This window comes from Apus apus, chromosome 5 (genome assembly GCF_020740795.1).
Source record: "Apus apus isolate bApuApu2 chromosome 5, bApuApu2.pri.cur, whole genome shotgun sequence".
In the NCBI taxonomy this organism is placed as follows: Eukaryota; Metazoa; Chordata; class Aves; order Apodiformes; family Apodidae; genus Apus; species Apus apus.
The window spans coordinates 17,670,501-17,696,121 of NC_067286.1; the positions used below are offsets into that span (position 1 = coordinate 17,670,501).

A 25,621-nucleotide genomic window follows, 5' to 3' on the forward strand; every position below is an offset into this window, starting at 1 on the left:
TTTTGAAAGTCATAACTGAAGTAAGTTTCAGGAAAAATGCTCAAATCTACACTCACATATACAATAAAAATTAATTCAGTAAAATATATCTATATATAAAACTATGTTTAAGCTGCAAAACTTTGATGCTACACATCAAGCAATTGACTTGCTATCCATTGTTAATGGGAAAATTTGTGGGGTTTAAGACTGAGCATGTATTGAAGTGCTTTTCTGGATTGGTGCCATTTAATTAAATTGAGTCAAGTCATATAAAGCTCCAGCACAGCTTAATGCTACCCAAAAGATATAGCAGTGAAATGAGATATTGTTCATACCTTAGCTAAGACATAATGGCAGTTGCCATGAAAATTAAATCTCTTATTATCAAATGTTGTTATATGGAATCCTCCATCTATATTGCAACTTCCAGAACACGGCAGAGAGACACAGTTCCAGTGGCCTCCTTTGCAAGAACTGTACAAAACCCAAAAAGGAACAGTTAGAATGAACATAGTTTTAAAGGAGCAAAGGTGAGATAATTTCTCTATCTGAGTCTGCACAAATGACACCCTGTTTGACTTTTCAGCTTTTTATTTGGCTCTGTGGAAGGAAGATTTTATATTAAGCTCTTTAAGTGTGAAAGTTGAATGCCTCTCAGTGAGAGAGTTAACTGCACTGGGCTTTGAATGAGCTCCTTCATAGAGACACCAAGTTGGTCAAGTAAGAAATGTTTTTCCGGACGTATCTTGATTATCTGGCTTTATGAAAAAAGGACCTCTTCAAGCAGGATCTTGCAACATTTTATGCTACTGCTCAGCAAGTTGCTGATGCAAAATCTTAGCAACTAATTGTGGAGGACCTGAGATAATGAGCAGTTACTATTCTTAGAGCTGTGCATCCAAGAGAACAGCTCAGCCACATGATCTCCTGCTTTGTGAGGAGTGAGGATGTGGTTATATGGAAACCAGCCAGAGCCCATCAAGGTTGGTTCCACAAAATTACAGGTTTTAAGAAGTATTTCCTCAAAATGCAGGAAATATTCAATCCAAAGGGGTTTTCAGAACATCTGACCTATCCCACCATGCACCACAGCATATGTCATTACTCTTTAGAGTAAAAGTTAGGCCTATGGTCAAGAAATTCTGCTGTGTCACAGAAGCTCAAATAAAACTGTTTGGGTAATAGCATACCTATGGTCTTACCACCTTTCACTAGTGGAGACTGGAGATAGGTTCAAGCAGTAGGGTTTTTTCTAAACCAAATCCTTCTTGAAGATCAGGATTGAGATCCAAGCCTTGAAACAGCCTTTTGCAGATCTAGAGATTGTTAGAAATGTAACTGGCTATGTTTGGCTGTAACTGGCCAATGCCTCTGAAACAACCAGCACAGATTCTCATTTTTCTGCATTGTGAAATCTTGGGCTCAGTTCTCTCTAGCAATTCCAAGTGAGGGTGGTAACTATGTGAGGTTGAGGACTACCTCTAAGTTTTCTTGTTCTGCTGAAATTCAGACCCAGGTTTTACATTTTCATTTAAGACAATTGTTAGGAATAGGAAAGGAAAAGAAACATTTAAAAAAAAAAGAAAAAAAAAGAGAAAAAAAAAAAGGAGAAAAGAACAGAAAGCATCAACACTTTGAAATAAATGTCTCTGCCTTTAGAACAATCAAGTTCACAACAGTACCAGTTTTGGCAAGGAGTCGAGTAAGTCCCTCCAGATGAATAAATTTTGCCTTGAAACATGCAGGGGCAGCTGTCTCTGGGGATGCATTTTTTGCCACCAAGGTCATCCAGGATAGTTCCTGTTCAGACACATTGGCTGGTTAATATTCCTTTGGTGAGTCTGGGAAACACCATCAAGGAAGATTACAGCAAGGAAAAGTCCCAGGACTACTCAGCATTTCTCAAAATGTATTTTAAGGAAAACACCACACCAGGCCCTTTCAGGTGTTAATGGATGGAAACGTTTCACTGGAGTTCAAATGAATACAATGCAAAACCTAAAGAATATGTCTGCATGTTACTGCAATTTGTCACTGGGAGCAGGATTAACAAGTGTCGTATTGCAAGGATGTGAGCCAGTTTCCATTCATTTCTAATAGTGAATGTAACAGATATCAGGCCCTCACCTGAGCCTCTGCTTCATGTGCATTTATATTACATGTGATTTAAGCTACAGCAAGATCTAGCCTCGTAACAGAGAGGCACCTCCCCAGACACCTTCACCTGTATTCTTACTGTCTAGAGAACACATCTCATCTTTCCACATCTGCACCATTTTTTTTCCTGTCTAATCCTTAGAAATCTTTCCATATTCTCCTCCAGTCTCAGGATTTGAATCTTTAGAGATCTGGTTCTTCTAAGAAGAAGGTTGTTAAATTATGCTAGAAGAAACAGTTTATTAATTGGTTTTAGTGCAAAGTGTTTAAGAAAAAAAAAATTTGCCACTAAATTAAACAATCTCCATCTTTGTCACTTGATGTGTGTGACCCCTTGGAAGAAGTGAATTGCCTTACCAGGAGGACAGAAACAGCCATCTGTACATGGGGCTTTACAAATCTTGCTCCTTTCTGGGTCACCACATGTGTCAGCACATGAGTTTCCACATTCCATGTATTCCATGTTGTTTGGGCATTCCTGATCTGCAAGACCAAATGAAGAGTTAATGATGGACTTATATGAGCTCTCACATCACCACCCAACTCCTTCTTCCTCCTTTCCCCCATATAATTCTATTCAGATGTGTCATGCTTGTTTAATTTATAAAGGAACTTTTTATGGTCTTTTACTTTATCTCTGGGAAAAAATACAACAATGCTGCTGAGAAATATGAGTTATTTCACATTATTTTACTAGCTCAAGGTTGGCTGAAGTCATGACAGAAGCAAAGTATACCAGAAATATTTATGGAGTCATAACAGTGTATTTTTTGCCTGAGCATTAGTCATTCTGTCATTAATGTTCTATCTCAATCCACACCAACAGTTTGGGAGTGCTACTTGTGTCATGACTTCAGAAAGCACTCTTCCACTGCACAGCATGAAACACAGGGTATTCTAAGGATAAACAGATCAGACTTCCCAGTGACTTCTTCTGACTAGATGTCAACTTTTAAACAAAGGCTTTGTCAACTTTTAAACCATGAGTTAACTGTGCATAATAAAATTCAAAAAGAACTGGAGAAAATTTAGCCATAAGGAGGAGGGAGACAGCATGGCTATAATTTAAGGAGCAAAATTAAGTTAAATTTGTAGAAGCTTTTTCATTACAAATTTTCTGTCAAAATATTTCTACAGAGCTCCTAGCTTTGTTCTGCTGGGATGAGAATACATGCATATATACCTAACCTGAAATAAATCTCCAGAGCAGCAGTTACTTACGGCAAAGTTCTTTGGTTCTCCATTCCCCAGGGTCTCCCTTCTTGAGGACACAGTCTCGAGAGTACTGGTTTAAAGTGCTGCATATGCAGCTGGAGACCAAATCAGAATAAGGAGAGTTAACTGCACAGTGGCACATATCCTCAGTACAGGTCTCTACATAGTCATCAAATGCAACAACTTTGGGGCAGTTTCCAAAACGGGACAGAAGTTTCTTACATCTCTTTTTCTGTAGAAAAGGAAAGAAGGAAAAGCAATACTTGACATTTTTACCAACTTTCAGGTTTATGGATGTGCATCCCAATTTTTTTTTACACAATTTCAGGGTCACAGGATAATTCAGGTTGGAAGGGACCTCAGGTGATTAACCAGTCTTAACTTTCTGTCATGAAGTCCTTTTCCTTGGACCAGAAGCTGTCATTCAGTTGTGTATTTTCCCACTATCTATTTCTTTAACACTGTAATATGATATTCTTTTAGCTGTAAAATCAACATCTGACTCAGATTCATGAGTAGACTCCTGAAAAAATCAGCTCACTGAATGTTCTGTAATTAACATTTACTTCAACAGTCTCTCCAGAGCTGTAGTTCAGGGTGGTTTATACTTCTTGGCCACACATACGTACATATTTACTGCATGTATCATCTTCCCTTCGAGGATGTCTTCCTGTGTGGCCATCTGGAGTCACATCAGCACACTTTTGTGATGGATCCTCTACTTTGTGGAAGTTCCCAAACTGCCTTGGATGCATTTTATATCCTGCAAAATCCCAAAACACAACTAAGTAACTGCCTGCAATTCTTCAGAACAGTTAATGTGCTATAAAAACGCACTTAAACTTTGGGCTCTAAGGTAGTATGCTTTTCATCAAATGTCCAAACTTAGCTACAGCATCCACATTATAGGATGACAGCCTGATATATCTTCTGTTGAGTTAGATCCAGGAATTTCGCACACTTGGCCTGCTCTCAGTCTGGGCATTTATAACCACATGACACTCTTGACCTTTCTATTGCACCTCATCACTTTCAGAGACTGCTGTTCTCTGTGGGTGTATTTCATCTTAGAGAGTTTTGTATGTGCATGTGTAATAGTCATACATCACAACTTAAAGTTCAGCCTTAGGTGTATACATTTATAATAATCTGTAAATCTATTATTTTTCACAAGCTGGAGAAGATTGAAAGAGGGAGCATAACAAAGACAGGCACACAATACATGTATGTAACCATCACGGTAGCTAGAGAAGTGCATTTTCCCAAGCACTACCAGACACTTGATACTGGACATGGGAAATCTTTCTGGCAAAATTTGAAATTTGTGTATTTTTATGGAGAGTATTCATGTCTCTATATCTATATATTATCTCCGTATCTATGGAAAGAATTTCAAGTTTCTGATTATTTATTTATCTCTTTAAAAAAAGATATAATAGACAAATTTCTGGCCAGATCTATTCTCCAGTGCTGGATCAGACCCTTAACTAAGTGCAGGCCTGAGAGAATTATTTCCATAAAAGTATTGTTTTCAGGTGCTTTACTACTAACTTTCCTAGAAACAGAAGCTATTCTAATGCCTTGAGCTCTGTGATTTGGCAAGAATCTTAATTAATGACATTAGAGAATATCAAGAATAAAGTTTCAAGAAGAGCTCCTCCATAGAGATATGGGCTTCTTCTTCCTTTGTTTCCTCAAGAGAAAGGAGTCTAAAAGTGAGAAGAAATTTTGGACCTTTACATTTAGTAGATCTTAGGGTAGGCAGGCAGTCTGCCTGCTGCTCAGCCCAGGGACAAGGATGTATTCAGAGCAGAAAGGAGCGATGTGAGATTCCTCCCACCTGGCCCTGTGTGTGGGAGCCTGTCATCTCTGGAACCAAATGCATAAAATAAGTCTGTTTCTCTTAGAGGAATGATTATCAGTATGAAAAGGTTTCTTCAGAAAAATTTTAGCCAGCTTTAGTTTTTACCTACTGTGTTTGTGAAACATGACAAAAATGCATCCATAAAGTTAAATATGAATTAAGAAAATGAACCCCATATCTATCATTAAAATGGTATTTTAATAAAATTTCAGGGTTCTTTCTGAATGGGTGAGGTAGATGACAGTATTTTTCTGGTGACTTAAGAAGCACAGGTATTACATGAAGAGATGATGTTACAGCTTCGGCTCCAGTCCTGCAGCTAATAGCTCATGCTATAGATTTCTTTCTACTCAGAAGGATTGTAGCATCAGCTGTTTGCTGTATTGGCCTCTTCCCAGTTCAGTGCCGTATCCGAAGGTGTCAGTGGATGGCACCACAGTTTCTGCAAAGATGGACAGTGAAATCTCTCTGGGCCAGTGTTGATAATTTCATTATAGAGGCAAAAATGATCACACTTGATGCCCAACTGTAAAATGATGACATGGAAGACAGAAAATGCACTTGTGCCTCCTTTGAGAATACAAGTTTCTTACAGTTCACTATTATCAGTGGGAAACTGAGCAATGTGGCTGTGTGACAGCCTGACAATTAAGTTGGTTCAAAGATGTTTGAGACTCTTGAGCATTTGCAAACAGCAGAGGAACCCGAAACATCCCAGAACCTCTTAAAATACACCTCTTGTATATAGAAATGTTCACATGTTTCAGAGTGTCTGTCTGGAAGTATGAAACCCTGCTAAGAGGGAACAAATGCCAAGTTCTGTGTCACATGTTCTGTTCTATGTGGAATACTCTATATTCATGGCCTACCATCCAAAATCAAATCATTCTTCTCATTGCCGTCATAGTTCCCACATAGACCACATATTTTATCTTTATATGTTTCTTCCAGGTCCAGCTACAAAAGAAAAGAGGAAACCCAGAGTTTTAAGTCTTCTCCCCACATCAGCAGCACATGTTACAACTGGTTCACAACAGAAAAGCACAGTAGCAGAAAGGTTCATTAGCAATTTGTAGCAGTCTCCTTTTCTGTTACAAACCTGCCAGAAAAGTTACTTGCAGGCAGGCTGAACATAAATGGGAAGATAATCCTCTACCAGTTGTCATTCCTACCTATTAAAGAACTAACTGAAGCATGCAGAATACTGGACTAATACTTGGGCCAGTGTCTCCCAGTATAGAGACACTGGTATATAGATAGGTAGTACCTCTTGGAAGGTACCACATCTCCACTCTGAGCAGGTCAGGTAACTGTGATCTGATGCTGGGTACTGCAAAGAAGCACCTTCTGGCCAGCTTTTAGCCATATCTAAGGCTTTTTCTTACTCTGCCCACACCTGGAGGCAATACAGAGCTAGGTTAGCACATTATTGCCTTGCTAGGTGGAATTACTGCACCTAATCACTCCTACATACTTGGAGGGTAGTACTGGAGTTATTCAGGTCCACCAAAAAGAGACATTGCTTTTCCTACAAATGTGCCACCCTAAAATTTTGTCTACTCTACCGGTGGTGCTTATAATACTTCAGATAGAAATTATTACAGGGGAAGGGGGGAAGAAAATATTTCACTAAATCAGAATTTGTATACCACTTAACTACTCCCTGACTATATTTTTTTCTTTATTCACCTTCCACACCTCTAAACTGCAAAACATAACAAGTTTCATTTATTCAATCTCTACCCTGATTGTGGAGGATAAGTGTTCTGACCAAAAGTCTAAATACACTGTTGCAGAAGACAATATTTTTTAGTAGATGTATAGAGGGTAACTCTCACACAGCAAGGCTGTGGAATGAGAGGCCAAGAACTCACATAAGATATGCATTGAGACAGATGTAACAAGTCAGACGTAAAGGGACTCGCTGTGCTGCTGCTAGTGCCCCATGGAGGAAGCAGATAACTGCAGAGGTGTGATCTTCAGAGTTAATCATGCAGAATTGTCACAACCTTGGCCAGTAGAACATGTCCTGAAGTACCAAATCTACATGGCTTTTGAATACCTCAAGGGATGGTGACTCAACCACCTTCCTGGGCAGGCTGTTCCAGTGCCTGATCACTCTTTCAGTAAAGAAATTCTTCCTAATGTCCAATCTAAACCTCCCCTGCCACAACTTCAGACCATTTCTTGTCATTATTCACTTGAGAGAGGAGGCCAACACCCACCTCCCTACAACCTCCCTTCAGGTAGTTGTAGAGGGCAATGAGGTCTCCCCTCCGCCCCCTCTTCTCCAGACTAAACAATTCTTTCAGCTTCCCCTCATGTGACTTGTTCTCTAGACCCTTGACCAGCTTGGTTGCTCTTCTTTAGACAAGCTCTAGAACCTCAATGTCCTTCCTGTAGTGAGGAGCCCAGAAATGAACACAGTACTCGAGTTCCAGCCTCACCAGTGCCAGGGACATGATCACCTGTCTGCTCCTGCTGGTCACACTATTCCTGATGCAAGCCAGGATGCCACTGGCCTTCTTGGCCACCTGGGCACACTGCTGGCTCATGTTAAGGTGGCTGTCCACCAGCACCCCTAGGTCCTTTTCCACCAGGCAGCTTTCTTCTAGCCACTCTTCCCCAAGCCTATACAATTGCCAGGGGTTTTTGTGACCAAAATGCAGAACCTGGCACTTGGCCTTGTTGAACCTCATACAACTGGCCTCAGCCCATCCATTGATCCAGCCTGTCCAGGTCCCTCTGCAGAGCCTTCCTACCCTCTAGCAGATCGACACTCCCACCTAGTTTGATGTTGTCTGCAAACTTACTGAGGGTGCACTGAATGCCCTCATCCAGATCATTGATGAAGATGTTGAACAAGACTGGTCCCAACACTGAGCCCTGAGGGACACCACTGGTGACTGGCTGCCAACTGGATTTGACCCCATTTGCCACAACTCTCTGGGCCTGGCCATCCAGCCAGCTTTTTACCCAGTGAGGAGTAAACTTATCTATGCCATGATTTGCCAGCTTTTCCAGGAGAATGCTGTGGGAGATGGTGTCACAGTCCTTGCTAAAGTCCAGGTAGAAAACATCCACAGCCTTCCTCTCATCCAAAAGGTGGGTCACGTGCTCATAGAAAGCAAGCCCTCCCTTTCATAAACTCCTGCTGGCTGGCCCTGATCTCCTGACTGCCCTACACTTGCTCACTCAAGATGAGCCTCTCCCTGATCTTTCCTTGTACCAAGGTCAGGCTGACAGGCCTGTAGTTCCCCAGATTTTCCTTCCAGTCCTTCCTGTAGATGGAATAATGGGTGCCACATTATCCACCCTCCAGTCATCTGAGACCTCCCCTGTTGACCAGGCTATTATAAAATCATGGAGAGAGGCTTGGTGAGCTCCCCTCCAGCTCTCTCAGTACTCCAGGATGGATCCCATCAGGCCCCACAGACTTGTGAGTGTCTAGGTGCAGAAGCAGATCATTAACTACTTCTTTAACTACATGTTCTGTCACATAAAATTAGTTGGGAATGTCTTGGGGTTGCGATGCCTTGCCCCTGCACCATTAAGCTATTACCTAGTTAGGTATGTCCTTATCAGTTTATGGATACAGTGATACCTCCCCCCATAATCTCTTGTATCAACACAGTGCCTGCATCCAGCTCTGCTTTTTGTCACTGATGAAGTCCACCAAGAGAAAAACAACTAACTGGCAGTTCATACTAGGAGAGTGTCAGCCCAGTTCCACTTGAGTGTCAGGCCCAGCTTGGAAGTGACTTGGAAGTAAGCACAGGTGTCCTCAATCAGGATGCTCTTAAAGCTGAATGGCATGGGAATCCTGGAGATTGGAGGGAACAAAACAGATTGCATTGAAAAAAAGACTGATTAAATCCTCTCAAGAGATACAGTAAGACAAGCTAGTTGAAAGGGGCTAAATAAGCCATGGGCCATTCTTTTCTTGTAGCACACACGTTGCCTTTTGCTTAACACGTTGATGTTGATGGATGGAAGATGTAGTTTACGTGCTTCTTGCCTCCTCCACCACTATGGGGTGGACTCTTTGCAATACTCTGTTCAAAGTGCTATGAACATATCATACACAGCCATTTGCACCTCTGCAGAAAAGGTCCACTTCCTAGACAGACCACATGTTGCTAATACACAGCAGTAAAACTGTTGAACAAGAAAGCAACAATACCGTCTTTACTCACTTGTTCCCATTCACTGTGATCCCCGTCTCCTTCACCTCCAAGATCACTCCATCTATGGTGGCTGTGAAGTAGATCAGGAAGCTATTCCTGTCACTGCGCCTGATCTGGATGTTAAAGTCCTGGTAGCTGTCATTGCAGTGCGAAGCAAAGACATACGTGCAGGTTCCAGGAAAAGTGAACTTAACATGGTCAAATGTATGAAAGTGGAAATTGCCCCAGGTGGCACATTCGCTCCTACTGACAGTAGAGACCTGGACTAAAGAAAGAGTCATAGGAAGGGATTAGAAATTCACTACACATGAGATGTTTTTCTTTTTTTTCTTTTCTTTGTTGGAAAACATTAAAGGAGAGATTTTCAAAGGGAAAAAATATTAGCCCCTGGAATATACTAACTTGTGGGAAGGAGCTTCATCTCTCTGAAATGTTGATGTCTATGCCAGATACGTCCAATGTGAGCAGATGAGTCCAGGCTCCTTTGAAGTTAACAATGAGAACCAGAAGGGGTTCAGCTTCGCTAGCTTCCATATCTACCTTGGAAGAAGATGTTCCAACACTGCATGTTTCTCTCCATTGTCTATAAAGGTTATTGGGTTATGTATCTACTGCAGCATCTACACAGTAGATACATTTTACCTTGTAGATATCTTAGTGAAGTGAGAGGAATGTCATCCTGGCTGCCTAATCTCATTTCTACTTTTGAAACATTGTTTGTTAACACAGGCAAGACCTTTGTCTGATGTCATGAATTGAGTCCCTTCAAGGCGATACCACAGGTGACCTGACTCTTAAGCAAAATGGCAGCCACTGATCTCAGCAGTTGAGGCTGCCATCAGCTTCAGCAGCCAGCTCAGAGCTACTTGTTTTTAATTTCAACCAAAACTCATGTCTTGGACCTCTGAGTTGTACCTCTGTCGGAGACATCGATATATATTTTAAGAACATCTAAGACATCACTTCAGAAAGTAGTTTTCACAGAATCATAGAATCACAGAATATTAGTGGTTGGATGGGACCTCCGAAGATCATCAAGTCCAATCCCCCTGCTGGAGCAAGACCAAAAAAATAGGGCAGATCACTCAGAAAGGCATCCAAACAGGTCTTGAAAGTCTCCCGAGAAGGAGACTCCACAACCTCTCTGGGGACCCTGTTCCAGTGCTCTGTAACCCTCACAGTAAAGAAGTTCTTCCTCATGTTGAGATAGAACATCCTATGCTTGAGTTTTCATACCACTGGGTTGCACAAAGCCCACCTGAATCACTGTGAATTAAATAAGATATGCTTGCTGCAGAATTTTTTTAACATTTCTTCTAGGCACGTCTGAAATAATGACAAATGAAAATAAGCAAAGTTCTTTATCTTGTTTATGCAGCACATTCAGGAAAAATCAACATAGCGACATCCATCACAGATCAAATAAAAATCAGTCATTAGTGTACTCAGTGAACTCTAAAATATTGTTAAATACTCCTACCTAAGAACCAGCAGGGAAAAAAATGAAAAATTCAGGTCTTAGTGTTAGAAATGTGCAATAGAAACTCAAGTGCCAAGAAGCCTTTACAGAAGCAGCTTTTTAAAAGGACTGTAATTTGCCATTGGTGTTTGCAGCACTGGAGTAGGGTAATTTATCAATTTTCTACATAATAATAAGGGGATATTAGAAAGTTTGGCTGTTCTTGGAAATGGAGACGTGAGAATTACTGAGACAGCAATAACAGTCATCAATAGCTTGTGTATTAAGCAACTGGGAAGTGTAAGACATTCAAAACCAATCCAGGAGGTAACAATGCAGCAGACCACAAAAATGTATTTACTCGTAACACAGTATTTAATACTGGTCAATCAAGCCTAGCAAGCATTATAGTAACGTATTTCTTCTACGAAGAATGTATGTGAAATGTGTTTAAGAGAGTGACACCATTTTTCGATGATGCAAACTGCATCCAGAGGGTCTCCTCTTTAAGATTAATCACTTAAGATATAAAACACTTGGTAAACTACCTAGTAGTGAAAGAAAAAAAGCAACATACTAAAACATTGACATTCAGGATGAAAATGTACAACATTAAACAGTATCTGGCATGCCTATAGCTCTTACATGAATATGTTACACATTTTCATTTGGCAGTTCCATTAATCATCTATGTAAAGCAACATGTGAGCAAATAATCTGAGAATTAGACTTTTTTCTTACCTATCTGAACTGGTTCTTTGCCTTTGCAAAAACTCCAGATTAGGCAGAAGATCCAAAACGACCTCCCTTGTTTTATTTCCATCTTGCCATGAAGTGATAACTTGAAAATCCTTCCAGGGAAATGAGTTTTTTTCTTGGCTTATGGGCAGATTTTTATAGTCCAGGAATTTGGCGTGAGAACAAAACATTGATGGAAAAGTCCCTGAAAGGTGGAGCTTTGTTGAATTTTCTTTCAGTGGTTCATGTTTAGCACTCAGCTACCTCTTGTCTTTCAGACAAGACAGGTATCTAGACCTTTCTTACTTTATGTGAAGAGAGAGCTGTCCTTTCCTTATTTCCTTTCTTTAACACAGCCCCCACACACCCCTATATCTTTTTCTTTGGCAACAACATATTTTTTCTCTTCATAACATCTGATTACTACCGAGCAATCATTGCTGTCTTTCTCTGGCTTGCATACCAGCACAATCCTCCAGCTCATGAAAAAGTATTTGTTGCCTCTTCTAGCTTCCTGTAGACTTCTAAATGTTAGAGTAAAAAATACTGTAAGGTCAGACATAATCTGTAGTTTATTTAGAAAAAAAAACTTTGGCAGGAGGGAAATGTCCTATAAGAACCGTATGCAAAATACCTTACAAAAACAGCCAGAGATTTACAGACCAGGAATGACATTAATCCACAAAGTGCGAAGTTCTCACCTTTACTGCACAAATGGGATTTAATTGCACCAGTCATATATGGGAAGTTAATTTATTCTTTAAGCACACAGAGGTGCTGGTTTCTCTAAACAGCATAAGGTAGTAGTGCCCAAGCCCCACCAAAATGTAGACCACAGTTCACTCCTTCACCTCCTAAATTATGCTGCAAAAGGTTCTCTTGGTGCTATCAGAGTTCTTTAATACACTATCACACACCCATAAAAAATCAAGTGGGCTCAGTCATGAGCTGATCTACACTCCACTGTAGGACAGTTTTGAGACATCCTGTAACAGATATGTGATGTCAGTAACTTTAGGGTGTCTTTTAGAGGTTTATTTGCTCTGTTGGCACAAGCTGACCCAGCATTTCTTCACCTTATCTGTGCTGTGGGGGAACTGCCTCTGACAGAGGCCCCTCACCATGTGCCAGCAAATCAAACACGGGTAGCATATGTTCCCACACTTTCAACTTCTCCATGCCCCTTTAGGAATACACTAATGCCAAAAAGATTGCCAGTAGTAAGCAGGCACAAATATAATTTTAAGTGGACTTAGGTTTCACCCTTGTTGCAAATCCTCAGGTTGGATCTGCACATGCACTCTTATCTGGTTGGCAGACAGTAAGCTAGTCCTTGAGAAATTCATCTTGCTCACTGTTTACCAAGCTTTCCTGCATTTACAAAGTTAAGTGCCCTACATCTGCCCCACTGCTTCTTTCAGCTGCTCCCCCTACAGTTATGATGTGCTGATGAAGTGGCTTACAGAATTGCAGGTGCTGAAGTCTGCCAGATGAAGATTTGCTGCTGCTGTTGCTCTTAAAAAATTCTGCCCTGGCAGGTGAGAGCATTGTGCACTATATGAAACATGAGTTCATGTTACCCCTTTCCCATTGTCCATGCCCCATTAATTCCATTGTCAGTTGCACTTGAGGCAGGGCACTTCTGGAAGGTAAAGTCTGTTCTTGAAGCCCTGCCATTTTGGCTAGAACACAGAACTGACTGTCTTTGTGGCATCAGTTATGGAAGGAGTAAATTTATATGGCTTGTCCTTTTATTCACAAAACACCTTCCTTGCTGATCTCCACTCAAATAATTGCAAAGTAAAACAGCAGAGTATCTAGTAGACAAACTGAACCATGAGAATATGATATTGCAGATATGAGGATGATCTAAAATTGAATATAGTAGTTAACACCCAAATCAGCAATTTCCCATATTAACTTTCAAATTGAGTTCTAGTTGAGGCCACAAAACAGTGTCAATGACAGGTGTGGGGAAGGGCTGTGAAGGCCAGGAGAAAAATCACTTATGTCAGTAGACCACAAACAATGGCAAAGAGTGCCTAGTTGAGGTAAAGATGGAAAGCTGAAACCTAGTAATTTTCCTAAATTAAGGCTAGTGCCAAAATCCTAATGCACAACTCTACTGAGATAGAGTCCATTTTTAAAAATCATAATCCTCTTTCTTTTTTTTCCTCATTCCCACCTAGGCAATCAAGACATCTATTTTGTTCATACTGGTATGAGAGCAGAAAGAAGACTAGAATTCAAGGAGCATGATTCCTGATCCTAGAAAAAAAAAAATAATCCCTTTGCTCCCAGAAGGCAGCACAAAAGTAGCAGGCACCATATATGAGCTATTTGTCAAAGAGACCACTCAGGTTTTAATAGTCCTTAGATGACAAAGACATGGTGAGGCTGTCCACTGTAACTTCCAGCCCATTGTCGCGTACAAGGGCATGCCAGGGTGCGCAGGAGGCATGAGCTGAAGCATGATTTCCTCCTGCAAGCCCCACTTAGCACTTAGGGGCCTGGGAAGAACAGAAAAGCACATGTTAAAATTGTGTTCAAGAAACAGACAGAATGAAATAAATAATTAATTCTACCACCATCCACTTACTCTCCACTGAGCAAGGAGTGGAGTATCAGTCATCTGGGATCCTCCCTTATGAAAAGCAAAAGCACATCTCTTGCTACTTAGAGAAACAAGAAACCTAGTCAACTTTCTCTGTGTCTAGCCATTTTCTTACCTCTGCTTGTCTGCTCTGTCTGTTTTGCCATTCCATTGCCATTACTTGGGGAGAACAGTTCTTGTCAGTGATTAACCAGAGCTGTTGCTTCTGGGTTCTCCACAGAGAGTGCTGGCTGCACTTCTTAGTAATCACTGAATTCTTCAATCCCCTGCAATGGTTTCAGGGCTACTGACAGGGGAGGGATATTCACAGTCAAATGAAGCTTTTTATAGTCAAGTGTGGCAACACAGAGGTTTTCAGAAGAAATACATGGTAGCTTTTCAGAAAGAAATTCAGACTGACAGAGAGATTCTAAATAAGTTGCTCACTTGCCACAGAATCATTGCTATTGCAGGCATGAAAGTTTTAACTATTCCCCCTGCAGTGACATACTGGGATTAATAATTCTTCCCTTTATTGGTCCCTGCAGCATAAGAGGCCTTGACTCTGCAGCTGTACTAGCAAAAAGAACAATTCCTTTTGGCCCCTTTTCAGCCCATTTCATGGATCATTTGCCATTAAAGGGTATGCGATTTTAGTAAATACAACGGGTAAATATTAACTCAGCTTCTTTATCGTCACTGACTCACTGGAGATAAACCATCGTAAAGCTAATGTAATGAATCAGTGACTCACATCTCAGATTTTTTTACACAAACTTGGCAAAGAGGCACTCACATTGTGGGCATCTGGTGGATTAATGTGATCTATAGCTAGCTACCACACTGAAGCTTGGAAGTTCCATTTTTATCATGCCTTTCTGTCAAACGGTAAAGCACCAAGACTTTCATAACACACCATCCTGGGTCAGTCCAAGCACTGGTGGGGTTAAGTCTGGAAATCCTCTTATATTCTAGTTCATTTCAGGCAAAGATGGTGCTGTCTGTGAATCTACTATAAAATGGTATTTTACAAGTACTGACTAGGTAATAACTCCAGAGAAACACTATGTAATTCATTAACAAGGCAATGTTAGCTAGGAAAATAATTATTTTGCATTTGTTGTCAAGCCCTCTTGTACTGATAATCCACATAATAAAAATATCTTAAGTGATTTTGGCAAAATATTTTACATAACTGATGTTTACAACGCTATTTTGCACATTCTAAATTGCCAAAGAATTCAAGAGCAATATGGACTATATTTTTATCCTTTGTATAATCCCTTAGATTTTAGGAAATTCCCATCAAAGACTTATTTGACTCATCAGGTTTGCATCCACTACATGGTGTGAGAAGCCTGGCAGCAAGTTTAAGGTGATCTGTAGCAGGCAGAGGAAAAGCAGGGAATGGATTACTGTCATTGACTGTTGATTAAAATACCTGAAGAATACCTTCAGTATTTTAATTTTTATAGGAGATGGTTAGGTATTTTCTTACATTTTGTCTTAGAATGAACATAAAGTTCCTTAATGTCTCATGTTCCCATAGGGTTCCTTGATTTTTCCTGAACTAAACATTAGTTACTTGTGTTTGGAAGGAATTAGTTCAGCTGCTGTTTTCTGGTTTGGGTTTTTTGGGGTTTGTGTGTGTTTTATTTGTTTGTTTGTTTTTTAAATAAGATATAGATCTTTCAAAATCCACATACAAGGAGTAATGACACTCACACTGGTCTCATTGACCTATTGGCACTTCCTCATGTAAGAAAGACTTCCTGCATAGAAAGTCATCTCATCAGGAGGTTGGGCTCTTGAGTTTTTTCTATATGAAAGATGTTTCTTTTAACGGTCTTCCTAGCAAAAGAAATATGGAGTAGCAGAACAAAACGAACCCAGGACCCCACGTGGGGAAGGATATGAAAATTCTGCTTTAAGAATTAGAGCTTTAGGGGCTTCAGCCTAGAGCAGACTGCACCTCTGGTTTTAAAACAAGTATCTTATTTCATGGATGCCAGGACAATTCAGAAGAGGCCACTACATACTTAATACTGAAATATTTTAGAGTGTGAAATTACATAAAATTACATACCCAGTAACCATGTCGATGGTGACAGAAAGTTACTGCAAAAGGCAGAGAAATGGGGCAGAAAACAGGCTGAGGCTGAGAAGTTACTTGGCTTGTTTTTTTCCTAAATTGGACTTACATTACATCCCTGTTAGGGACCAGATCTTACATCCTGTCAGATGCTTCCTACTGAATTTATAAGAGTCCTTCCAATATGAATCATGATATTTCACAGTTAGAAACTGACCTTTTTTATGTCATCCAAGTTTCAGAGCTTGTCTTGCCTTGAATACTATCACTAAAATCAAAACAGTTTTTTAGCTGGCTGAATTTCCAATTCCCATCAAGGGCTGTTCCCCAGGCCTCTGCTTATCACTTTGCAGAAGTTAGAACTAGGCACCCAACAGCTAGCTGCCCTCAATATGTGTTTTCTAAGGAGTGTACAGCTCCCACAGATGTTACAAAGTGCAAGAAGTGTTCAGCTACACTAGTCCAAATGGACAAGCTATTGAAATTTCACTGCTGTGTCAGGTCACAAGCACTATGTAAAGTTGTGTTTCTTTATCACAGGTCCTGTTGCCTTTTGTGACGGCTTAAATGAGAGCTGCATAAAGCAAAGGTGCTCCTTCCCAACCCCAGCTCTGCCATACTTTCTCTCTGCTTGATTTCTGTCAGATAGGGTAGTTGTGTGTATGTTGCTTCACTTAGCATCTTGAGGTTTCTTTTCCACCCTGTTCCCCACATACATAATAATCTTTGCATTATTTGAAAATCTGTGATGCTTCTCTTATCATTAGGTCAGATTGAGATTAACGACTTTGGTATGGTCAAGCAGTAGCTTCTATGTGTGACGATTAGTATTTGTGTAACTAAGGAAGCTCGATGGTAACTGGGAGAACCCATTTCTTTGTCACATGTGGAGAGGCATAGCAAAAGGTGACATAAAGTGTTTTCTGTCTTTAAAACATTCTGCAACAGAAAGATGTTCTGATACGGATGTTGTTGCACTGAAAAAACATCAAAACTACATTATGAGTTCTACAGTGTTTGGCGAGTTTTCTGAAAGGTGTGGAATAATGACAAAATTACAGTTGTGTTTTTCATTGCTCTGAGGACAAGTTTGTGATAGGAATTCAATAATTTTATATGTGAATGCTGAAAAACTGGACATTAAAGGAAGCCAAGTTTAAACATATCAGATTTTAAAAAGGTGATGCTGAGGAACGTTACAGGATTTTCTATACTAGTGATGGGAATATGACTTACTGCTTGGAAGTTAGTCTAGGAGGCTGCCAGTTAAGAACACAGTTGTTAGTAGTAACCTGAAAACACTGAGTTAATTTAGTAAATATGGCACAGGAAGAAGGCTGCTTAACTTGAAGAACTTGTTCTGCCTTAAAATGCCTCTACCCCTCAAAGCTTCTGCTGGGAGATGAAATTTCAGAAATTGTATCTCAATGTTACAGTTATTTAAATGTATTTCAGTTTTTGTGGGACCTAAATGTCACAAGAATTTTCTTTCTTATGATCTTCAAGTTTTAAAGTCTGTTTCTGCTTCTTTTCCCAGTATCTGAGTTTGCTTTGCTACACAAGTCCAACAGTGCATAACAAGCACAGTAACTACATTATTATTTACTTAGGCTTTGTCTTTACAGAAGTCCTTTCATTGGGTTTTATGAGCAGAGTTGTATGTGCTTAATTCAGGGAAGTGTGGTTTAGTAACATATAGTCCAACAGTCAACATACTGAAAATTGCATTTTCCCCTTCCTCTCCTACAGAACAAAACAATAATGTCATAATGTATAGTTACATCACTAAACAAGGTAGATATGAAATCCCTACCTTGTGTCATTTTGAGGAGGGTTCTTCTTGGTTTGAATGTGGCTGATTTCTCCACTTCTGGGTCCCATCTGCCTGACCTTAGATAGTAGCAGTGATTTTTCTATATTGCTAACAAATATTTCCTTTCTGCCCCTTCAAAACACTTGTCCAGTAATGGCTCTTAAAATAACTGTGCTCAATTTATTAGCAAATCTTCCAAGAGCTTCTTTTTAATTCCAGATGAAAGTTCTCACTGTATTACCATGAACAACATTGAGCTTCCAGTGCATCTCCAGGCAAAAGGAAGAAATTGTCTGACCTTCAAACTACCTTGGAGAAGACTACAACCATATTTCCACGGATAAGGTGCATGCCACAATTGCCTTGCTTCCAGAAAAGCTTTGAACCTACTGTGAGGGAGGTTTAGGGCGCAACTAAAGGAGTAACTGTGTGTATCACTCTCAAACGGCCCATAATACAACAGGAAAATGAGGTTTTACTTTTTGCCTATTAGACCAGTGAGTCAAGAGCTGCACTGGAGGCCCTCAGCTGCAGTGTTCCTTATTCCTGTGGCAACAGCACCCTCCCTAAGCTGCAGCCAGCCCTCTCAGATTTGCTCCAGCATTTGGCAACTTCCTGTAAGACTGCAGCTGCCTGGGAAGGATTTTCTTGAGCTTTCACCTCCCTTGGAGGAGCCTGCACCTGAGGAAAGGGCTCAAAATCACCACCTCTGGTAACCAAGGCAAAAATCATGCTATAGGTAAATCCCAGCTTCAACCAGTACTTGTGAATTGCAGCCTGCCCATATTTGCCCTTCCTTCCCATAGGAAAAGCAATTTTAAGGCCATGATTTGTTTTGTTTTCTTCACCAAAATGTCCAAGTAGGTACAAGCACTTATTTGAGGGCCTCAGGAATGTGCTTAGGGACAATGTGACACAACGAGTTATTGGAGAGCAAGAGCCAGGACCCTGCTTTCGTGCTTTCAAAGGCTATGTGACTAGAAGTCCGACTAGAAGTGCCTCCCAAAAAAGTCTCCTCCTTGTTTAAGGCAAAAAGAAAACTGCTATGTAACTGTGATGAAGAAAAAGGAGCAAACCAGAAAAGAAAAAAACAACAAACCTTTGCTACCGTCATGGTTTGGACCTAACACGACAACAAAGAAAGCCCCATGGCTGCTCATTCAACTCCCCCCTACACACACACTGTGAGATGAGGAGAACAAAGGCCAACTAGAAGCTCATGGGTCAAGACAAAGGACAGGGAGGGTTCTTCACTGATTAAGGTCCCGGGCAAAACAGACTCAACTGGGAGCAAAAATAATTCAATTTCACACTAATCAGATGCACACAGGACACAGAGCTTGCATATGTTACCCCCACCCCTCCCTTCCTCCCGGGCCTAAATCACTTTGTTCCCGGTTTCTCTCCCTCCTTCCCCCAGCGGCACAGGGGACAGGGGATGGGGTTTAGAGTCAGTTCACAGGCTGGTAGTTCCTGCTGCTCCTTCCTCCTCAGGAAGAAGGATTCCTTAGAGTCCTTCCCTGCTTCCCCACGGGGTCCCTCCCATGGGAAAGAGTCCTCCACGAACCTCTCCTTCATGAGTCCTTCCCACGAGGTCCTGAGCTGCTCCAGCCTGGGCTTCCCACAGAGTCACGGGCTGCTTTGGGAACAGCCACCTCCCCTGGCACAGGGGTCTTCCAAAGCTGCGTAATCAGAGTCCACTGGCAGCAAAATTCAATTTCACCCCTCCTGGTGCCTTCAGGGAATGTTCCACCATGTTCCTCCATGAAGGCAGGGGGACAGTCTGCCATCTCGCCATGGGTTGCAGGGAAACTTCTGCTTGGCCACCTTCTTCCCCTTCCTCCTCACCAAACCAGCGCTGCCTTTCCCCTCTCCAGCTCAGCTCTTCCTTCAACTGCTCGCTCAGCTCAGCTCTTACCTCAGTTCTTTCGTATGTTAATCGCAGAGGCGCATCTATTGTTCCTCTAATGGCTCCTTGGCTGGTTTTGGAGCTGGGGTAGAGTCTCAGGTTCTTACCGGAGGCACCCCTGGGGCCCTTCCCCCACTACCAAAAAATGATGCCAAACCAGCACAGCCACCAATGAAAGTGGGAGGCTAAACAGAAAGTCTAAGAGGAGAAGACCGCAAGATTCAGACATGGAGGTGATACATCATAGGATATTCGTTAGTAAATTCAGAAATAGAAATATAACTTAATAAAAGTTTACTAAAGTACTGAAATTGCTATACTAAGGGTTGTTTTAAAACAATGTGCATTGTGAAACTATCAGTCAACTATGCCAAGCATCCTGTAGGTTTCGATAACATCAAGTCTTCTAAGAACCCGTGGCGCCTACAGACAACGTTTATGTGGATTCTGACCCACCTGGGCAATCTACCAGCGGGAGACTGGAGACAGGACCAGGATGAGAGACCAGGACAAAGACGACAAAGGACTAGAATCAACAAAGACCCCCACAGGAGACCCTCAAGCATGCATAATTACAAAGATAGCCAATTTCAGGAAATAAAATTACTATGTAAAAGAACTCTGGGAACTCATTGACATGGAACTGAATATGCATGTTTTCGGTGTATATTAGTCGGGGTGTTTCACTAACTCGTTGGAGCACTCATGGTGGAGAATCCCCAGTGCTGCCCAGTGCTGCAATAAAGAATGCTTGCTTAGTAACAACTTGTTTGTTGTTGATCTTGGAATCCTTACCCAGCCGCACCTAGCCTCCCACTTTGGTGAGGAGTGTTAGAAAGCAAGCTCCAAAACTTTTGTTTCAGAGGTATGACTGTTAGCAACTCCACTACCCAGCTGAACTCTGCTGGGGCTCTTGCTTCTGTTCCCTGCTTTCTAGACTCCAGAAGACAAAGAAATTCCTAGACATTTGAGTCATTCTTGGAGGAGAGAGGGAGTTGAGACCATTCGCCTGCAGCGCCAATGCTTTTCAAGAAGCTGTCAGTGCTCATTGCAGTAGGTCCTGCCTGGAAGGCAATGGGATCCCACTGATCTAAGGAAAACCAGACGGCCACCCTTGGTAAAAAGGACTAACACATAAGGAGTAAACAGGATGGCATTGTTTAGCATAGATAAGACTTAGAATGTATCGATAAGGCTTGGAATGTAAATGAGGGTATTGTGTGAGAGGATGTACCCCCAGAAACTTGCTGAGAGGCAAGAACGTGGAGCAGACTCCAGAAAGGAGTGCCAGAGGTGAAAAGTGCACAGCGATGAAGACATACGGCCTTCATCCCAAAGACGCCCGCCTGCGACCCCCCAGGAGACACTGCGCAGACGCAGCAAGGAGGAGCCCGGGGTGGCAACTATGATAATGATTTCCGGGAACTAATTGTAATAACCCCTCCCTATCCTCGGACACCTAATGTATATGCAACAACATGGATGAATATGTATTACTTTGTGTCATATAAGGAGCTTGCCAACAGCTCTAGTGTGTGCACGTTTGTGGAGGAGCCATCACCCGTGCACCCAGCGCTGAATACACATACCTTCTTTATAACCTTACTGGTTGTAAAGTCGTTATTCCACTCGTCACCACCTCCTCTGAGCCCCTAAAGGGCTGACATTACCTTGTGAGGGATTTCTTGAGTTTGTCCCCTGGTTTTCTAGATCAGTCTCTGCTTTTGACCTGCAGACTCAACGGCTGTTGCTTAGAAAATGAAATGGTCCACAGGATCAGGCAGGACAGGTCTCCATTTAATTCCAAGAGGGTTGTGGGAAGGAAGCAAAAGCTCACTGCCACTACTACTCTCTTTGAAGGGTTACAAAGTTAAAACTTCTTTCCTTCATTTCTCTACAGAAGACTATTTGTAGACTTTTCCACTGGAAAAAGTTTAATCTGTTCAGTTTTTTCATCTGGTTCCAATGGTGTGAACTGAACTGCAAAGCTCTAAGGTGACCAAGAGTGCAGACAGGGGTGGAGGTTTGACATACACAGTTTGACCTGGAACCGCCAAGGAAGAATTTTCTGAAAGCACCCACTTGGGAGCCTGCCTATCTGCAGCAGTGACTCAGCAGCAAAGATGAAGGGGCTGCTATAAAGCAGAGCACTGCAAGGACGTCATTCCTGTCAGAATAACCGTTTTTGAGTGCTTGCTAATGCCATACTGGTGTCTGGGGGAGAAATAGCTGCATTCATTCTTCTCAGAGGTAAAACTCACTACTTGGTGTAGGAGAAACTCCCTTTTGGAGGCAGTTTGCTTTTTTATGTCCAAAGTAGTTTCACATTCTTAGCTATAAACTGTCCTCCAGTGATAAAGCCAAAATGTGCAGACTTTTATGCAGGATCTTTTATATTCCTTATTTAGTAGCAGTTTGCCCATCACTGGAAGGGACAGAAAGAGGCCCTAAAAACTGCAGAACAAATGCCAAAATTAAGCAAGGGAGACTTTGGTCTTCAGTGTAAATATAGCGTGCAGCAGAATGTCACTCCTGACTTTGAATATTTGAAATTTTTCATAGGAAACGAGGCAGATTTGATCACACCTTGTATCTATTTCTCTCCAGAAGCTATTTGTTGACTTCAGAAAAAAAGTAACTGCAAAAATTAGTATCTCAAAGACAGCTAAAAGGCAAAAGATTTTGAGAAAAGTGGGGTGTTGTTGGTTTGTTTTCAAACAACTCAAGGAAAAGTGTCAACACAGAAGTTGTTAGATAACAAATAGTCCACAGAGATGAGTGACCTAAGTGCCCCAGGAGAAAAGTCTCAGTCACACCTCAAAATGAACCTACAGCCAGATATCCCTAGAAACTCACACTAAAGCAGAAACAAGGCTTCATTAGTTCTGGAGCTTGCTTTATAAACTTCCTTCTTAGATCAGCTACCACTCCCTCTCCGCAGAAATTAGCTCTCTAATTATAGTATTGTATAAATGCAAAACTTACCAAGTTTCATTTTCTGTCCATTCCTACCAGGGTCTGCATTCTAAACTGCAACATATTTGGCAGGACTACTAGTAGCACAAAATGCTGTCACAAATTCTTTAGGTAACAAAGATGCTTGTATTCAGGTTGTCTGTGGTTCAAGAAGTGACTCTTAAGTTTTCAGAAGGGTAATGCACAATTAGTGCCCATTAACAGAGACAAAATAATACCAAAAACATTTTTCACACAGAACAGAAGGTGTGGATTACCTTCATTGTACTTCAGATTATTCAAGAGAGAATCCTAGGTAATCTCCTCCTGCTCCACTTACAATAAGATCAGATAGACAGGCACTTTAGAATGCAAGTCAGCTAACCTCCTTTGGATATGCCCTTTGTTGTGAGACAAATGAATGTTGAAAATGGCTATCTCAAATTCCTGTAGAGGAAGCCTAGGATTACTGGCTCAGACAGGCATCTGTTTTGCAACTTTTGAATTTGGAGACCTCCTACTGTAGTAGTACTAACTATACATCCGTCAAGCACTGTGAATAAATTTCATGTTCTCATAGGTGAGAGACTATTTTCTTAGTGTAAATATGTAATTGTGATGACATACCTGTTCTAACATACATAGCCCTGCTAAAATAAAATCTGGTGCTGATCTAGAAGTTTCTTCAAGTCATATGAATCACTTCATAACATATTATTGATTTTTGGCTTTGTTCTGGCAGATAGCATCAAATTCTGAGTAAACGTGTGGTACTCCAGATAGGGCCTTCTGATACTTCAGTCCTTAAGGACCCAGAATTAGATAACTCAAAAACTTGGGAAATATGTCAGTTGACTTCTTATAACTTGAAAAATAATTTCCTTCTCTTTTAAAACTCAGACTCATTAGGACAGCACATGAATAAGTAGAAAACACGTGTTTTTTGAAATGTGCTTTTAATCATTCAGAGAAAATAAAATGATTATAAAAGAATCCTAAAGGCCAGGCACTTGGAAGAATACAAAGTTGTGTTCTTACTTAGTGCACAAATAAATAGAGCACTGTTAAAACAGCGAACAAACAGATTACAGTAACTGGGAAAAGCAAAGTTCAAAAGTAGTCAAGAAAGGTGAAAAGGTGCATAATTCTTTTAGTTAAATGCTGTGAGGTTTTTAACTCTTCATTTTGATGTTAAGCTAATGGCCCTCTTGATACGGTTCAGAACGCTGGCCTTGTCTTTTTCTTCTGTACTCTGCAACTCATTGGATTGTGAGCTGTTGCATTCAGTGTCTTGACAGCTGCAGCTTTCCACATATATATACTTATGCAGAATTAAATTCCCATCGGGGCATTTCAGTGTCACCATCTTCTCGGAACTCCTTGATTCCCTGCAGCAGGAACAGCTGTGCTCCATGGAATTGGCCTCAGCAGAGTATCTGTTAACACAGAAAAAGGCAACATTACTCTGTGCTAGAAGCCATCATACAGAGAAGAGGGTGAAATTAGGTACTGAACTCCTGTGAGAAGTTTGGATTAATGTGTAGAGTGGCCACAGTTGTGGCGAATGAAAGCACTCAGCTGACAGAGCAGTGGTTGTAATATAATTCTAAAATTCATTGCATTTGTTAAGTTTTTTTCTGATAAAACAATTAGTATCAAAGTTCCAGTGCAAAAACAAACAGTGAGTTCTAGAAGCTCAGCTTCCTCTATATTCCTCTCATAATTCCAGTGCTGACGGGTGTTAGATGCACCAGATCAACAATGAAGGGCAGACAAAGCCCTGACCTGAGTAAGAAAATCATATAGGCAAGTGGCTGCTATGCCATATACAATGGAATAACATCAGCTGGCTACAAGGGCTACAACTGCATGAAGTGATCCAAAATTCATATCCCAAACTGGGCAGTGTTAACAAGAAACAGGAAACAGCAGATCTTTCTGTTCCTATCTCAAAGCAATGTATTTTTTGCCACCTTGTTCTTGCTCATCAGCTTCTCAAGTACCATTCAAAATCAGCAAAATCTGTTAATGTCCAGTTATAAACTGTGTCAGGAGCCATCTTTTCCTTGCATTTGTGTGCAGAGGCAACCACAGGAAGACTCTAAGATGATAAGGTATTTCAAAATACTGATAAACCCATTAGCTAATTGGGGGTCAGTATGACACTAAAGATCAGTTTTCTCCCATGTAAGGTGCACTGTAGCATACTCAGTGATAGGCAGAAAATGACAGTTTCTTTGGGGAGCTAAAACTGTGGGTTTATAGTGTTTTAATACCTCAGTACCAGATGTCCTACTAGTTGTTTTTTTTATTGCTGATTTCTTGTAAATTCTCCAATTTCAGAAAAAAAGTGTACTAGTTGTTTTTTTTATTGCTGATTTCTTGTAAATTCTCCAATTTCAGAAAAAAAGTGTACAGTGAAACTACTCTACTAACACTGCCCCTAAAGCATCTGTATAAAAATCGTGCATGTTTTAATATGCATTTAATTTTATATGTTTATTGTTGAGAAGCAGCTTTTCTGCTTATGAGCATCAGGTCTGGCTGCTCTCTTGGCTTATTCCTGTTACTGGTTCTTTTGTGATGATTTCTAGGCAAGGTGGTCTGACACAAATCACAGGAAAGGCAGCTTTTAGTGGATGAACAGACTTTGTCAT

At 41.0% G+C, this 25,621-nt stretch overlaps 2 protein-coding genes across 2 annotated transcripts in view; both read right to left on the bottom strand.

The window, feature by feature from the left end:
* Positions 1-11,687, bottom strand: part of LOC127386001 (mucin-5B) — a 60,455-nt gene extending 48,768 nt beyond the window's left edge. Inside the window, exons 1-9 of the mRNA XM_051622315.1 lie at positions 11,606-11,687; positions 9,415-9,670; positions 8,927-9,041; positions 6,088-6,175; positions 3,984-4,117; positions 3,361-3,586; positions 2,497-2,622; positions 1,665-1,782; positions 318-456 (exon numbers count right to left, since the gene is read on the bottom strand). Of these exons, the coding sequence (XP_051478275.1) occupies positions 318-456; positions 1,665-1,782; positions 2,497-2,622; positions 3,361-3,586; positions 3,984-4,117; positions 6,088-6,175; positions 8,927-9,041; positions 9,415-9,670; positions 11,606-11,687 (1,284 nt within the window). The remainder of the gene's footprint in view (positions 1-317; positions 457-1,664; positions 1,783-2,496; positions 2,623-3,360; positions 3,587-3,983; positions 4,118-6,087; positions 6,176-8,926; positions 9,042-9,414; positions 9,671-11,605) is intronic.
* Positions 11,688-24,144: 12,457 nt separating this feature from the next.
* The window catches only part of MUC2 (mucin 2, oligomeric mucus/gel-forming), a 58,283-nt gene continuing 56,806 nt past the window's right edge, over positions 24,145-25,621 (bottom strand). Inside the window, exon 61 of the mRNA XM_051621065.1 lies at positions 24,145-24,400. Coding sequence (XP_051477025.1) covers positions 24,145-24,400 — 256 coding nt within the window. The remainder of the gene's footprint in view (positions 24,401-25,621) is intronic.